This window comes from Vanessa atalanta, chromosome 20 (assembly GCF_905147765.1).
Source record: "Vanessa atalanta chromosome 20, ilVanAtal1.2, whole genome shotgun sequence".
NCBI lineage: Eukaryota > Metazoa > Arthropoda > Insecta > Lepidoptera > Nymphalidae > Vanessa > Vanessa atalanta.
Window position 1 is genome coordinate 6,531,670 of NC_061890.1, and position 18,982 is coordinate 6,550,651.

Sequence of the window (18,982 nt, forward strand, 5' to 3'; positions counted from 1 at the left end):
GAATATTGAATTTAACGTAAGAATTGGCTAATAATCAAACTCTTATTAATGTAATATAAGAGCATATGTCTGCTATGATTCCAAATAGTTAATTATTTGGAACTTCATTTGATATTGATGTAGATTATATTAAAGACAGAGGGTCCATTATTCCTGATTAATTTTAAATTAGAACGGTTTTTGTATATGACCTTTAACGCCTCTTGAGTGATAATTTTTTAGAAACGCTATCTTGTTTATTCTAAAATAAAGTAATTATACTGATTTCCATATTTCTAACTTTTAAAAATGACAGAATTCCAAAAATTCCATTTCATACAAAATTTCATCCCGAGTTTCACCCTTTTGTTTGATGAATATCAATATTCAATCTTTCTTTTTGACATTTGTCTTAAATAAATTAACATATTTTTTAAATCAGATATGAAAAATTTACGTACAAACTTTTATCCCCTTTTAACCCCGTTAGGCGATGAATTTTGAAAAGGCCTCCTCTACGTTCCATACAGAATTTTCTCTTGTTAGACCCACTGCTTTAAGCTGTGCGTGGTATGTCAGTCATTTTAAAATATTATTAAGTAGATAAATACCTACATGAATAATGTACATATATTAATAGTAGGAATGTAAGTTTAGGAATGTGAGTTCGAAGCAGCGGGTGATAACTAGTTCAATATATATATTTGTTAATAGGTGTTCGTCCCGACTTCCTACTCTTATTGAGCTTCGTGGAATTAGTCATGATGATAGCAGAGACCTGACAGACTGACATTGGTTCCCTGGGAACGAGGACGAGTCCTCGTGTGGACGAAACAATATTAAGAGCCGGAGCATTCGCGGAAAATCTGAACCATACAAACGATCCAAATATTCATCTCTTATCCCAAATTTGATATCTTTGTCCCATTTGCAGTTAACAAACTGTAATTTGGAGTAGCAGTGTAATTTTATCCCCAAAGGATCCGAATTGCGATCTTGCTGTTCCACGAGGTCATGATTCGTATAGTTACAATTTTTAATTTTTCTTTGTATAGTGAAGACACTAATGTTAATATTTCTTATGATAATGAAGATTCTACTATATTTACAACATATATAAATATTGTAACTACCAAAGATGTATTAATCCAATTCACCGTCGTTTTTACTGCCATTGTTTCTTTTTTTATAATATATCTTAGTCAGAAGAGAAACCTCAGTCAGACAATTCTTTATAAGAACCATATATATCTGTCAGTCGGTGTATCTTTCACAGCTATTTTATAGATTTGATCAATATTTTTAAATTAATAAATATCCACAGATATTATACGCGCTTAGTATGTCTTTTTAGTACATTGATTTAGTTTTTTTTTTCAAATACCAGCATGTTTTTATTTTCGGTCAGCATTGTATTGGAAATTACCAGATTACAATTTTAATTGCCTCCTTTGTTTTTAACTGTGACTTATTAGTTGTTGTTGGTCTTTCTTGATGGCTGTTTCCCATGCACGTCCTCTTTGTAGATATTCAATTTCATATTCATTTTATTGACCATAAAAATATTTTTTTTGAAATAATAATATGTTTAAAATACATGATTTTCATGCTATATATTATTTACCGAATATACATTTGGAATTCGTTTTAAATTGGCTTTAGAATAACAATTTAAAACGACAGCAAAGATAAATTACAAACGTCGATAGAATTGCTTTATTATCCACGAATGATATATTTAGAAGAAATTGAACAATTTTTAAGATTAATGGGTTCCTTTGCTGAGAAGATTGCATGATAAAGACATTATTGAGACTGCTTCATTTGCTTGACAATTTAGGTTTATTTACTACATGGTTAACGAAGACTGTAAGTAAAAATATTCATCCGTGTGTTTCCTAGATTTTGCTCATTTTAATTTACTGTTTAAATCATCAATCAATTTGGACGAAAGGTGGACGGAAATGATTTTCGAAATGACATTTTTGGTCTATTTTTCACGATAGAAACTCATTGTAGCATATCGATCTAAGACGGTTTTATCATTTAACGATTGAAATACGAAGTGAGTTAAAAAGCTATTGAATTAATTAAATCGAATCTAAATCATTAGGTTTAGGTTTACATAACTTATCAACAAACACATACTACAGTCACTTATGTGATAACATAAATTGAAGTAGGAATATGCAATTCGTCGTCATTGCCATTCTATGTACAATTATTATAAGCATAAACAAATACAATTATGCTGAATTTTGTTCTAATGTTGTGATGTCATTACATCTTAGGTCACAAGGAAACAGTCTATTTACTGCCTTTGCAATATCCTTTGTGAATTAGACGTATCCTCAAGGAAATGCAAATATTTTACTTCCTAAACATAATTCGTTCGCCATTATTTTTCTATTATATCCAGGCCATCTGATGGTAAGTGGTAAAACTCGGCAATCGAAGCTCAACATATTTGGCAAATTCTATAATACTGGACAACATTTTGGGAAAAGAGTATTAACAAAGAAATTCCTTCACTTTCCCTTTACTTGATCCTTTAAATTAATTTAATAATAATAAAAAAGACTACTGCATGGGATAAAGGTAAATAAATCAGAGGTGAAATTGTTTGTTTTGTGATTATGTTTAAATAACTATCGGCTTCACACGGGTTTCGAAATTGTTCATATACAACGTCTATATTGAAAAACAGACGTTTTTTCTTTGTATTAGTTTATTGATGAAAACCGCATTAAAATGTGTTGCGCAGCATAAAAGATCTAAGCGCGCGGATGTCGGGAAGCTACTTAATTTTATTCTAAGTATGTTAGAGATAGCGTTCAACATGATAAATACTTCTTGAACTAATGAAACATAGAAATTCCATTAATTACATTTGGAACTATAATCCTTATAACTTTGCATAATCTTACCAAAACATTTAAAATCAATTAATAGTTCATTTTGACAAACACGAGATACACTCGGGGCCTCGCCAACCAAAGCTAACCTAAATATATTAATGAGCTTGATACCCTAGGTGATAAATGTTGTTCAAGAGGACTGACGTGTGATCTTAGGGGATATACCCAAAACATTTGGTTGAGCATAACAATATCTGGTCAGAAAATGATGATGATTGAATTAGACAAAGTTGTTGAAAGAAGTTAAACAACACCTAATGGCTTAAATATTTTTTTGTCATCTCATAACTTTTCCTGGTGTCTGTCAATATGTTATGACAATTGCACTTGTTTTTAATAAACCGTTTTTAATGCTTACATTCTAAATATTATTATTTCTACAAAAGTGCGCTCGACTTTTTGATTTCTTATTTAAACAACCGAATTTCAAAGGTCGACGTAAATGGAATGAGATTTCCTGTGGTCTCTGTTAATATGGAAATCCTGCCAGGATCGATTCTTGGACGTTTCCTCTATCTCATTTACATAAACTAGTGTTTGCTCAGTGGTCCAAATCCGGCCACAATAGGTTTTATCAACTGCTCTGATTGCTAACGTCAATGATAACAAATAACCTTTTGCTTTCAATTCTATTATTGATTTAAAGATCGTCAATTGTTACCAATAAAAAAAAGATAAGAAAATCGGTTGATGAACAGAGAAGGAAAAGAGTTTTGAAACTGTTTTGTTCTTGCCTATTTATATATAGGTATATAGTATAGATAGACCAGTAAAATTTACGGAATTTCTCGAGCTTGCATAAAGCCCTATCACCAAGTACAAAACCCTATCGTGTTTATGATCTTTTACTTGTAAAACATGAAAAAACTTATCTATGAGGAAGAGAAGATGATAGTTTCAATAAAACTTATAGAATTTCTTAACATTATTATTGATATAAATTACAAAAGGTTACATATGCAAATAGGTCGGTGAGTAGACTAAGCGTTGTGTAGCTGAGTTATACTTAGAAGAATAGCTTTTTATTGATATTAATGCGATTCTTCTGGTATATACGCAAAGATGTAAATCATGCTTTACGTTTTCATGGAATTATTCAATGAATTTCGAATTACTAAATAAGCAACACTGACAAACCTGGATTCAAGGAAATTTAGAAATTTGTTCAAAAATAACAAATGTAGTATTTTTTTTAATTGATGTTAAATTTTGAATAATTAATATTATATATTAATAACCCCCTTCAATTTATAATACATCAGATATAGTAGATCATCAAAATTGAAGAGGGAAAAAACAGCCATCCATCAATCTCAATCATGTTGTTGTAGTTGTCACATTTCATATTCTAGATTCGAAGAGCCGAAATTGCCCAGTGGCGAGAACGCGTTCATCTTAACGAATGATTATGGTTTCAAACCTAGGCAAGCCATCACTGAAGTTTCATGTGCTTAATTCAAACATCCTGAGGAAATCTTGAGCTGTTTCTAATTTCAATGATTTTGCCGCCACGTGTGTATCGACCAACGCTATGTTACACCCTACGATAATATGATCATATTCTTTAATCAGCATTTACAATTTTACTCGAATATTCCATTGTTTTCAAAATCATAATAAAATAAAGAAATACATAATTATTGTATTTCTTTATTTTATACAATTAAATTAAAAGTTAGTTCGATCCTGCCTGCCCCGTAAAGCGCTTGTTTGCTACCGGGATAACAGAAGCCGGTTACAGTGTAAATAAATTGTACAAATAACGTTTTGCGCATGTAGTAACGTAGTTTTTTTTTTTAAAAGACATTTCGGGTCAGCCTCTTAGCAGCTAACAGGAGCAGCATGGTGGAATAAACTCTATACCTTCTCCTCGAAGGTCGAGAAGATCAGCATTGGGGCACTAATAGGCCGTTACGGTAGCTTTAGATACAGATTCACCGTTAAAATCCGAAACAAAACTTTCCAATAGGTAAGATAGGTAGATATTTTATGATTTTAATTTCTGACGGCGACCTAGTTACTGCGATTTAATCTGTTCAATTTCCTTTGATTCTATAGCGGAACGGATATGATAAAGTTGAATTTTAATTAAAGTATCGATTACAAGTAATCGATAATTAGATTACTTGTGTAGAAGTTAGATGCATTTTTAATAACTTTACTTAGTGGTAGGGCTTTGTGCAAGCTTGTCTAGCTAAGCACCACCCACTCATCAGAAATTCTTCCGCTAAAGAGAACTTAGAAATTTTATGTTCCAGTTCAAACAGTGAGTAAGCCAGTGTAACTACAGGTACAAGAAATCATACCATCTTTGATACCATGGTTGGTGATGCAAGCCAAATGGGCGGATAGTGTTTTGTAGAAGAACACAGAGATTCCTTCTCAAATCACGAGTCTCGTAAGAGCTTGCTACATCCTTAGATATCCAATTGAATGGTGGCACGTTAAAGCATTCTAGGAAGATTGCAGACAGTCTGGTAAATGCGTTTTCAAAAATTGGATAAATTACGTTTTAATTGATTAATTGAGTAACAGTTTATAAATAAAAAATCTTTTGGAGATTCGATATATAAAATTTTCGGCCATCATCACGAAAATCTTCTGTTTTTCATCACTAAAGAATAATTAGTATTTTTATTTATCCAAAGTAAAGTTGAGTCTCATCAAAATCCATAAGGTAAGATAATTAATGGATTATTTCTTATATATAAAATACGTTTCAGAATTAGAAAGCTATTAATATTCCTCAATATCGACCAATGGAACGCTCCATATAGGTCAAAACAACGAAAGAGGTTTCCATTAACATCAAGTTATATTAGAAAAAAAATATGGTGCTTTTAGAAATGTACGAAGATTTCAGATTATTAAGGATCTTTATATATTCGAAGTTCTACAGCCTTACATTCATACTTTGCTTATGTATCAGATACATGTAGGTGGTATTTTTTAATGTGTAACTTCTTTCTTTTTGCTTTCCTGCAATCGGCGGAAGTGAATTTGAGTAAAGGGATGGTAATGTGTAACAGGAAGCCGGACGCGCGCTATATTTGATTTACACATGAGCGCGCGCGGTCCTTGTGTTGGTCGTCACTGTACCAACTCATTTTCCGAGCGGATGTAATGGTAATGGCTTTATAATTACTTCTTACCAAGGTGAGATGTCAGATTTGTATTTTATACTGTAAGACCCGTATTTTTTTTTATTAGACTTGGTATCAATGAATACAGCTTGACCTGGAGAATAAAAAAGAATATTTTTTTGATGACATGAATTTGTTTGATGATTTTACAACCAGTTTGTGCAAACTTCAGTTTTCGAATTCACAAATAAGATCATTTACATACGTTCTTTAAACGGACTAATAATTATTATTTTAGTACATGTATCCAATTTTTCTCCATAAAAATAAGATGACGTTCTTATTGTAATGTCTTACTGTAAAAACTACTAAATCCACATACGCGAAAATTATACTAGAAGACGCGGCGCGTTTAGTATACAATTTTTTAATACATAAGTAAGTGCAGTATAGCTAACTGCAAAATTATTTTGTCTATTTCTTATTTTGACTGTAAAAATAAAGTAAATCGCAATATTTTTCGTTTCTTTACTTTATTTCTTTGACCGCGATTCTTTGGAAGAAGTTTAATAAAATTTATGACCGATTCGATTTTACAAACAAATACAGTGTACATACATACAGTGTACGTACATTTATATAAGTGACATAAATATACAAATGATTTCTCCAATAGTATAATAATAAACGTAATCTCAGTTAAGCTAACCAAATAAGTACAGTTTACATTTTTTAATGTTTCATAACGTTATGTAAAGAGTTTGTCTGTCATAATACCACAACAAAATAATGGACACTGACTTTTGAAGTAATACTTTTTTTTTACATATCAAAGGAGTCAGGTATTTTTCTAATTGAAATTGTAAACGGCGTTACCTTAAAAATATTTATATTCAAACTCATTTCACAAAACTTTTTCGTTCATAGCATTAGCGCTAGACTTTAAGCAAGTTAATTCCACCTAGTAAGGCCCGGAAGAAGTTACAAAATGTAAAGTTATGAGGCGAATTTAAACTAGAGCAAGGTCTGAGAACTTTTAACAACGTTAATTTTAATTTCAAATGCGGGAAACCATTGAAAATATTTACCTTTGTATAGAAAACGGCTCGTGGTTACGTTCAATTATAATTTTAAATTTCACTCTTAAAATATAGAAATTAACATTGGCTTAAATGAGAACTCGGTGATATTTTGAATGAGTTCAAGTGGATGATTGTTTGCGTGAGTTTCGAATAAAGATAATTCTTTCTTTTATTGTTGATCTAACTGTGTGAATATTCATGAGAAATTTAAATGGATTTCACAACCAATTCTCGAAGTTTCCTAGGTTATTACCTAAAAATAAAATGAATTTAAAACCAAAGTCTGTTAAACGAATGTTTCTCCAACCTACTCTAACAATTTTAGATAAATATTAGACTAACACGTATCAATGTATGTTAATGTATACGTGAAAATCCACTAAATTTTCGTTTACGTAATTTTTGTTATAAATCATCAGAATATCATAAGAAAACTTTTGTACGTATTTATTCAACAACCCGCATCGATGACAACTCCAATGAAAAGAAAATAAAGTTAAAAGCAGCAATGGGATCTTTATAGACTGTAACTTTTACTTTTAATCTATCTTCCAGACATACTGGTATTAGTTTTTAGGGTTCCGTACCCAAAGGTTAAAACGGAACTCTATTACTAAGACTCAGTTGTCCGTCCATCTGCTGTCTGTCTGCGGCCGTATCACATGAACCGTGATAGTTAGACAGTTGAAATTTTCACAGCTGATGTATTTCTGTTGTCGCTATAATGACAAATACTAAAAACAGAATAAAATAAATATTAAAGGGGGCTCCCATACAACAGGCATGATTTTTTTGCCGTTTTGTAGATACGGTACGGAACCCTTCGTGCGCGTGTCCGATTCACACTATGCCGTTTTTTTATTTCTTTATTTAATTAAGGTATATGTATATAATAGTACTAGATGTAATGTTAATTTTCTTATGTTGCATAATACAAAACGGATATACATTTGAAAATTGCTTAACTATTCGTAACACGCACTAGGAATGTTACAATTTTCAGAATCCCAAACCTTAATTTTCGGTAATCAAAATTATTATTACCATGAAAAATTTAATCATTACTTACATTTTTCGAATGCGAATTCATTTCCTCTATTAAAGCTAAACACATCTGAACTAACGAAGCGAAAGCGACTGCGACGCAGCATAATGTAAGGCTACAGCCACATCTGATAAAGGCAGTTATTTAAACCAGTCTCCGCTATTCCTTATTCTGACAAAACGCTGTCATAACTCATGGGCTGAGTTTCGAAATGACAAATACATGAATTCTCTAATGATTCATAGAGCAAATAACTTTATCGTATAGTTTACTTTGTTGGAAACGCGGTCACAGAGGGGCCAGTGTTTGCTAAAGTTCAGACTAGGTTACTTGTTTGCTTACAATTAGGCACCTAGTTGAGAGTCCACAGAGTAGAAATTTGATATGGAGAAATAAGGGCAGCTAACCTATTATTTCAGTTCACAAAAAAATTTACCTATATAATGATCTATACAAATATTAAAAATGCGAAATTAACTCTGTCTTGCCGTCTGTTTGTTGATCTTTCGCAACCAAACACTACATCGAATTTGATGAAAATTGGTACGAAGTAAGCTTGAACTCTAAGGATTTTTAAGCCTAGCAATTAACGACCAGCTCTAAAAAAAAACTAATGGAAAATACAAAATCGTAAAATAACTCGCGTATCTTGGCGATTTTTTCTTAATAGACTTTATAAAAAGTGGTAATTTTAATGATGATTATGGGTTAAAATCCGATAAATTTCTATGTGCTTAATATTAATTTTGTACTTGGCTGTGAAGAAAAACATCCATAAATTTCAACCACCAATAAGCAATGGAGCAGCGTGGTGGAATTAGTTCCAAATTTGTCCTTAAGGGGAGTTTAGGTTCGGCCATGGTATACTTAAAGGTTGATACGTTTTTTAAACCTGAAAAAAGATTCTTAATCGTTTGTAAGTCTATTTCAATAGAGTTAATAAAGTCAATTGAAATAATTCAAGTATCTAGTTCTAAAGATATCTCGATATTTGAAGCACTTTTGAGTAGTAATTTTACCAAAACAATTGTGTACAAGAAGATAACGCCGACGAGAATATAAATTATAACACTTTTTTATACAATGGGTAAGTTAGACGGAAGGGGAAATGGCCACGTGTGGTAGTGGTCACCACCGTCCATAGGCATTGACGCTGTAAGAAATATTAACCATTCCTTACATCGCCAATGTGCTATCAACCTTGAGAGCCATGATGTTTCGGCCCTTGTGCCTGTTGTAACACTGTCACGCTAACTCTTGAAACTGGAATACAACGATTCTAAGTATTTCTGCTTGGCGGTAGACTATCTGATGAGTGGGTGGTACGTAACCAGGAGGATTTACACTAAGTAATTTTAGGTTGTACCTTTGGCAAAGTTTCGAGAAGGAGAGCCATGATGGCTGAATCTTCACACTGCTTGTAGAACTTAGCATTAGCGATCATACGCTCTACATCGGCTTTGCCCACTGCCCAGATCACCGATGGCCGTCGCATTTTCCTTCGTAATATTGATTAATAACGCGCTTTTAATTTCAATTTAATTTGCTTTGTTACGTTTGTTTTGATTAATTTTAAAATCATGTCAATTTTAATACGATATCCAATATAAATTTCTAAAATATTTTCTTCTCTATTTGAAAAATGATCTGTTTATAAAAATAATCATGATCTGACCAATCACGTGCAATCATTAACGTACCCCCGGTTAGATCTGAATTGTAGAAGACGGGATTTGAGTCCCCGCCGCGGCAAAAATTTGGGGCCTCCATGCGCGCTACACATACAAGCAACGACTCAGTTAATAAAACACTCTTTATTAGAATTATTTACACTCATTTGTTAGAGTGCACTCACTTAAATGCACTCAACTATTAATTTGTTAAAAATTTCGATACATAGATTTTAAATTTTAATAATGATTAAATTTATCCTAATTCGTATCTTAAATGTAAATGAACAAACTCAACCTGGATTAGTATGAGTAATGTTATATGAATCAAAACCTCAGAATTCAATTCGTATTAAACAATTTATAATGGAAAATGTATGTTATGATGTAAATATTAAATTTACGTCTATCCTCATATTTCCATATTAATTGTTTCGTATATTAGGACGTACGCGCACTGCATGTGAAACGCTCCGATTTATTAACAGTTATATAAAAGATAAAATACGATAAAAGCTAGTGTTAGTTAATTTATCGGAAAATGATTTAGGTTTCTATTCGTTCTAATTGAATGTCAATTATTTTGTTGTATTAACGAATTCTAATTGGTATAACTGAAAAAAACAACACTTTTGTGATATTTAGAAATATTTAATACTATAGGTTTTTGTATTAAAAACCTACAAGTACACATAAAAATTACTTACGCATCATTCTGACATTGACTTACGTAAATTTTATAAGACGTAATATTAATTTTAAAGCCAAATAAATATTAATTAATTTGCTTAAAAAAACAACAACAAAATCATGCACGTATACTCACTCAGCGTTAGTCTCAGGCGTAGGCAGGTCTCCTATCGTGGTTAAGGTCAAAGTCGACCAGTAGAGTGATCCAAGATATTTACGCGTCAAAGTCGCGTAGTCACCTGGTCGATGCGGATATGCCCAATCCCCCTAAACAACAAACAAATGTACTGATTGCATGATACTGTCGATTCTGAAATACATCAATTTTATAGCACGTGTATGCTATTGACATCCACAGAGTAATTGCATTTATTCCCCAGAGAAGACTCGCAGCTTCTGAACACAATTTGTCCAGTTCAATTGTTTTTTTCTTTCATAACTTATTTTGTACTAGAATCTATTATTGTTAAACTTAAACGGTTTTATTTATAAGCGATGTGATTTCTTTAAGCTTACTTTTAACTAATTACCTCATAAAAAAACATTTTAAAGTACGTTTGAATAATTTTAAGGTCATATAGAGTGGTTGAAAGTTAAAGTTGAAGACAAATATACCATAGAATTTAAGAAAATGTCCAAAATTAATTCTGTGCTTTGCGATAAAATTGCATGAGGGCAGTCTTATTTGTTTTTAATTTAATTATTATTTTTTACAGATTATTAGAATATGATTTTATATTCAAGTGCAATTTAAACTTATGGATAAAAATACATTATATAAAACTACACTAACTATATATAGAAATTAAAGAAAAAACACGCCGTCGAAAAGATTGTCATGTGGCATTGTACTAAGGAAACTGGCAGGCACTATTACCTCTTTAAGTCACATGGCTCATTTGTCTTTGAACTAAGCAATCTACCTCTTGGGTCACAAGAAGTCTGCACCAGTTTGTTAGTGAGGTATTTTATTACATTTATTTCTTATTTAGAAATTTAAGAATTAAAGACACCAATAAAGTGTGTTACAAGAAAGAACTTTGAACTGAAGCGATTCCAGCAAAGTAATCTACTTAAATGGATTCATTTTCTGTGTATGTATACATTTAAAACTAGTTCTAATCCTTTCGGGTACTTACACAAACCCTTTTAATCTGTTAAATGTTCCACATAATCCGCTTGATAATTTTTGTGTAATTTTTACACCAATTAAAGTCTTGAAGGTTTTGATTAAAGGCGACGAATAAATAAAAATAAATCTTGAGGTGATTGACCTCAAGGTTGATTTTTATTTATTAATAGTTTTAACGGTTTCTGGGGCGTGCTTCGCAATATCTAATTAAATTATAATTAACATAAACCACTAAAGTGTCTTTTATTTTCTTTCTCTAATATAAATTCATAATTATCAATTTCACCACAAGGACTGCTGTTAACGGGGAAATACCGCTAGCGTTCTAGCCATCATTCTTTACGGTTATTATTGGTAACAGTAGATATTCCTCAATTTTGATTTGTATTTAATTGGTTATGTGATAAGGATGTAAATAAATTAATTTCAATTTTAATTATATTTGTATGTAATCTTAGTATTGATTGATCACGTTAATATTGATGACCTTGACGATCATATAATATCCCGTTGAATTATAAAAGATTAATATTATTCTAATTACCTGGAATCCTTCAGCTTCAGACAATAGAAAGTAGAAGCATCCAAACCAATGAGCCAGGATGAGCAAGATGTGGATTAAATTAATCACTCTCCAGAAGTTTGGGTACACAGTCCTGGATTCGACTATGTAGTAGCAGTTTACAGCTCTGTACACCTAAAACACGTTTTAAATATAAACAAATTTAGAACTAAGAAGTATTTTCCATAAAAGTTTGATGGAACTTTAAAATTCGATTCCTTACAAAGATTCTGAATGGAATTAAATTCAATTTTAATATTATTGTTATTTAAATATCTACAAATAATTTAGAATTTTGACTGAAGAATAACCTACAGAAAACCTGAAAACCCTTATTACCCAGAAGATTCAAGAACCGTAGGGATTATAAAAATTATTTTTAGTTCTATTAATGTTAGAAAATAATTGTCTTCTGTCACTTTCAGTAGATCTACATTATATTTTGTAAATCTAAAATTTGTATTATTTGCTTTTATTCGTACTGAGAGCTTCCTCCGTAACATTTTATGATCGATGTGGAAATTTAAGGTGTGTCTTTTATTTTGTCTATAATATTATCTATCTCATTTATGCATCCGGAGATCGCTATGTCTATTTCAAGTTTTCATTATAAATATTGATAATGTTTTGTATGTACCCTTTTTATGGCTTATATTTTTTTGCTGTTTCTTGAGTCTTTTATCTTTTCTTTTATTTTATTTTTCGTTTCTGTAGTTACTGTGTCCACTAAGAACTACCTTTATTAACCACCAGAAATTAAATTATTGGTTAGAGATTGTGTTTAAAAACGAATTTTTGTTTTTTATAATTTCCAGCTTCCAGCGGTGATTGTTCTTTTATCAACTAGCCTGATTTATCAAGAATTATTTTGCCTAGTCTCATTGTGTCAAGATATTTCTTCTATTTGACTCGAAAAATTACTAGATTCCTTTTAGTAACTGAGTTACTTATAGAGAAATTAAAATTTCTTGGTTGTTAATTTTTGTTGTTCTGATTACACTGTTCCGACAAAAGTTCTCGCATATTTTGAAAAAATATAATAATCTTAAATTGTTTTGACAAAACATGCGTAGCGTGTCTAAAATAAAAAATATGTTTTTTTGGTCAAGTATTAAGTAATTGTCTTTATAGTTTCAAACAAAGACTGAAGCACTCTTAAAATGTAATTATTTGAGACGAATAAAAACTCTAAATTAATTCAATTCCTTCTAAAACACTTAAATGCCACTTTCCTTGCACTGATTGACCTCAATTACATTCTCTACTATTTTTTTCCAGTTTCCTCACATTGAAGCTTCTGCAAAAACTAGATTCAATCTAATTTTTTTGCTGAAATTTCGCTTCAAGTTGCAATTTTTCCGGTTCACCAACAATTGCTTCAGCATTGCTTCAGTTTTCAATTTTCTCTAGTTCGCTATCCGGATAGTAAAATACATGAACACAGTTGTGTCCTTTATCCTCGGATTAGCATTACACATATAATCTAGTATAATTTTATGTGTCATTTTTAATTACAATTTTATAACAAATCAACATTATTCATTTCATTGTTTGAGCTATTTCAATAATAAATTTAGCTTTGGGTAACTATTATAAGTAATTGAGAACAAATATTGTAAAATATTAAATTAACATGGTTATTTTTATTACTAACAGTATTTAAAACGGGATATTTACCATGTTTTTTATTTTTATTTGTTGGAGCTCGATATTTCGACATTATCTACGAATGTCTTGTTCACGAGACGAGAAATATCGAGCTCCAACAAATAAAAATAAAAAACATGGTAAATATCCCGTTTTAAATACTGTTAGAAATATTGTAAATACCCACCATACACCATCAATACAAATTAAAGAGTTTTAAAGATGTGTATACTCTTAACTCTATTTGATTTTATCATAAAAATATTGAGTTCACTGTTCTCTATAATAATATTTTGTTTATCGAAGTTTTCTAATTTATCGTTACCGTCGTATTAACTTATTATACAAAAAATATAATATATAAATGTTTTGATTACCTTAAGGAATCTTGGGAAGCGTATAATCGGATTGGTTCCAATCTTCAATTGCAGAAGGTCCAATGGTAGAAGTGCGGTGATGTCTAGCAGAAAAGCTCGTGAGTATACGTAGTGTTTTGCTAATTTTTTTGAATCATATACCTAAAAAATAGGATTTATAATTAAGTTTTTACTTATAATAAACGTCATATGATTTTTATCAACAGCAACATTACGTGAACATTGATAATGTCTGTGCATATAGTACTTTGCAGAAATATCGAAAAAAAATTGGTCAATTTATCGTCTACCTAAAATTTTGAAAATTTTGATTAAAAATCAAAATTGATTCATTTGAGTTAATTATCTTACCATTATAGACAAGCTTACCATTAATCCTTGTTCTAAATATCCGGTTCTTAGCTGAACGACCAGATCCAAAGCGAAAACAATATCTCCAATGCCATCGCAAGCTACCCAGAAATAGTGGCACATTATCTGTTGACAAAATCAAGTAAATTAATATATTAGTAATTTCTTTTGTGAGATAGATGATACCTGACGGTAAATGGTCAATATTGCCCCTAGACATTGCTGCTGTGATAAATAATCACCATTTATTACATCACCAATGCTCCACCAACTTTGAGAAAGATGTTATTTTTCTTGAGTCTGTAAAATGGGTTACCCACTCTTCAAAATCGGAATCCAAATATTGCTGTTTGACGGCAAGTACGAGTATAGGATTAGTTTGTGGTACCTACCCAGTACCCAGACGAGTTTGCTCTAAACTCTACCACCATGTGTAAAATACACCAAAAATTTTCTTGGTTTAAAAAGGTTTTATTATTACGTTTTATGTGTACAATATATTTCACTAACTATATTATATATCTAATATGCGGTTTGTAGACGATAAAATATAGAGGTAAACATACTAAAACGCTAACAGAAATGAAAGTAGGGTAGGATATTGAACACTTTTCCGGTACCTAAAATAACGCAATTGAATTCATGAGCCTCGTAATAAATTCAATTATCTTATATTGCGTAGCGGTGCTACAATTGTATTTACGCTACGAGAGTAATGGCTATGGACGTAGACGGTTACATAAAATCTACACTTTACGCTACGCTACGCTTACGCTAAACTGTTATTTAGTTAAAAACAATAGATGACTAAAAAGATTAATATGAAAGAAATATTTGAATTATACAGATACTTTAACACACAATATATTTATAAATAATTAGTTGTCGTTTCCGCGGTTGGTTGTGTTTTAAGTGCTAGGCCTTTTTATTTTAGTTTAACTATGAGGAAATGCATTTACGCATTCCGCCCGGTCGAAAGAGGGGACCGGGACGGATATGTGGGACTCCCTGGACAGGCCCCGTCCTTTCCACTAAAACCTCTTCGGATTTCTGCCTCACCGTAAGGCGGCAGGACTACGGGAACGCGCGTGGCTCACCACCGCGGATTACGTGCTAGGCCAAGTGTAACTATAACACGCGTACGTTCACAAATCCGGACGTTAAGGAGATAGATTCTGAAATATGTTCGTTTGAACAAATATTCGTTATCCTGTAACGACTGTGCCGCATTTGGCGTCATTGTATTGCTCTCTTTAAGATAAAATAATCCCTAGTTTCTATTTTGTCATCGCTTCGGGTTTTAATAAACTAATACGCCACAATGTGTTTATTTTATCATACAAATAGGTGGACGGGCAAATGCGCCACTTAATGGTAAGTGCTCACCACCACCCAGAGAAATTGGTGCTGTATGAACTATTTACCAATCCTTTCATCAGACCTATGGGCCACCGACCCTGGGAACTAATGCTATGACTTAACCTTATGCCTGTGGCATTTGCGACACTGGTTCACACACCCTTTTAACAATAAAACTTTAGAACCTCTATATTTCCTATGTTATATTTAATCAAGTTCAGTTTTATCAAATCACTATAAATGATTAGTTTACAAGTTCGTTTCGTTTGCTTGATAGCATAATTGTAGTCGTAAAAAGCGTTGATTAATAGTGAACTAAGTAATCAAAATAAATACACTTTTATTGGGGGATGTTTTAGGTGTATTTACAACATTACATTTTCTTAATTACAATATTCATTAGCAACGTTTTATTATGCCACTAACTGAGCTTACTATGAATGTATTACTTCCATAAAAAATACCTCTTTTTGTTTACTAAATAAGTACTATAAATAAAGATATATCGGAAAAAATATTTCACCAAGAAATATCTTAAAAAATCAAAACATCTGTATAAATAACATTGAATAAGAATTTCTAGAAAACGAACAAACACAATCAATACTGATCTATCACTTAGTACAATATAGATAGTGTTTACACAAGTAATTTTTGATAGAGAATATGAAAGATAATTTATAGAAAGTAAGTAGAGAAAGAATTTTTTTTGTCACTTAGTTTTTGGCAACAAATAGAAATGAATTAAATTATATATACAATTCAAATCATAAAGTTTATTAGACCTAGTACTCTACATATTATGTATTTTATTCTACACAACTATATAATATATAATTATTGATATAGCTATCCGACATAACATGTTTGAAAAACTTATAAATAAATAAATATATTCTTCGTCATCGGGAATACAGATAATAATAGGTATTCGCGTTAGACTAACTTTATATTTTTCTCTGAAGTGTAAATAATACTCGCGCTTGGAGATGAAGGGCAAACATCGCAAAACTTCAAGTGTTAGACTAACTTCTGCTACATGTCAACCAAGCTTCAAACATTTTTATTAGGAAATGAAATATTAATATATATTTAAAAATAAGTTCAAATGTTTTATTAAAACTATTTGAAAATAGTTTGAATGGCAAAACTGGCAAATGGGCCACCTGATTGGCACTGTAAGAAATATTAACATCCCTTATGTCGTCAATGCGCCCATGCGCCCTGGCTATTTCAAGTTGTAACACAAAAATACTCAGTATTGCTGTTTGGTTTGGGCTTGCTACTATTCCTTGGTTTTTAGAAGAAAAAAATGTTTCATGGTAATGTTTATACAATATTTGAGATAGTAAAACATGTAAAAACTACGAGTAATGGGTCCAGTAAATTTCTAGAATTTCTTAATATTATTTGTTGATGAAAATGATAAATTACGAAAGGTCCCATATGCAAATAATTTGGCGTATACCCTGAGCGTTGTGTAGCGCACACAAGGTTGCTGAGTTATTGTTGGAAAAATAAAACTGTACAAAGCCCCGCACTCAAGTAAATAATTCTCTTATGTAATAACTGTTATTTATATGCTGTGACAATGATAGTAGTAATACATGCACGTAAGTAACATATGAAGCTATAATGTAAGAAATTACCGATTAAATGAATCGAAGCGAATATTTGCTTTGCTAATGAGGCTATAGATGACTGCGCTCTGGTGTTGGACAGAACTAATTACATAAACGTCTTCCAACGAAGTCATCACACTCGATTGCCATCTAATAATAGGGAGTGAGACATTCTTTACTCCCGAAGGGACAATAACGAGCTTCTCGAGGTCTCATTTTACTTAACCATCTTTGAAAGTTTCAGCTGAACACAGACATGACTTAGGGCAGTCTTTTTTGATTAAATCTAACTAATCTCTATAGATGTGCTGTCTGTATTGTGTTATTCACAGCATACCACAGCACCACAATCAAAATAACGGTCAATAAAGACACAACTTTGAAAGAATAGCAATTATTTCAAGGCATTGACTGTTGACGACCTTAGTGTTTAGAAGGCGACAATTTTAACTGAGGATAGCGGGTTTAAACACTGAGAAGCACTACTGAATCTCATGTGCTTGAAAAATTACCATATATATGTTCACTTCTTTTATTCTACCACGCTACCCCAATAAGGGTTTTATTGGGGTAGCGTGGTAGAATACACTGCAAGCCTTCTTCTTAAATTTCGCGGGTTAGCCCAGCGAAGGGATATCTACAGTGTGTTACTTACTTTTTTACGAACAATATAATTTTTATTTTTTTATGTGCCTTCACGTGAATTCTATTAAATTGACCTTAACAACATGCGACAGGATTGTTGCATTTTTTAATGATTAAATCGGCAATTCTTTATATGAATGTATTAATAGTTAAATAATGAGTCAATAAATTAATTAATTTGTGCTAATTGAAATTTATTAAGGATTGTAAAAATATTTATTGGTACGATTTATTTTGTCTCATGTCTGTGGGTTTCTTAAAGGTTGGATGGGATTGAAGTGCAGTCTTAGGTTGAATAAATAACAGATGTATTTTCAAGATCGAAAACTCTTCTGTATATAAAGTTCGAAGAAAGCGACGGTGTCAATAACATCGTCATCGTTCAGCTCTTTTATATATATATATACTTATATATTTGTGGAGATATTCTATAAGAAGAAAGTCGAAGTTCACGATCGTGAAATACCAGAAATGTCGCATATTATTATTGACAATAATGATTATAACATTTAAAACGAGAAAACAGAAAAAGGCTTACTGCTTGATGGATGGTAAGGGATCAACACAGACTATAAAAAAAAACCATTCGTTTACGCCGTTAAAGTGGTGCCACACATGGGTACTGAGATATAATGGTTGTAATTAATCTGTTTAGGGCTGATTGATCAATCTTTAAATAACTAACTAGCGAACTAACTTATCTGAGTTTTAAAAGAACAAACACATTTCTCGCATCTTTTAATATCCATTTATCAAGCTTATAGTTATCAGTGAATTTAATTGCCAACTTCACAGTATTCTTGTATGAGCGAGAAACATG

The 18,982-nt window shown here is 31.5% G+C and overlaps 1 protein-coding gene across 1 annotated transcript in view; it reads right to left on the bottom strand.

Annotated features, from left to right (window-relative positions):
• LOC125071976 overlaps window positions 1–18,982 on the bottom strand; it is a 74,445-nt gene that overhangs the window by 24,465 nt on the left and 30,998 nt on the right. The window contains exons 4-7 of the mRNA XM_047682427.1: window positions 14,555–14,662; window positions 14,186–14,326; window positions 12,144–12,296; window positions 10,604–10,734 (exon numbers count right to left, since the gene is read on the bottom strand). Coding sequence (XP_047538383.1) covers window positions 10,604–10,734; window positions 12,144–12,296; window positions 14,186–14,326; window positions 14,555–14,662 — 533 coding nt within the window. The remainder of the gene's footprint in view (window positions 1–10,603; window positions 10,735–12,143; window positions 12,297–14,185; window positions 14,327–14,554; window positions 14,663–18,982) is intronic.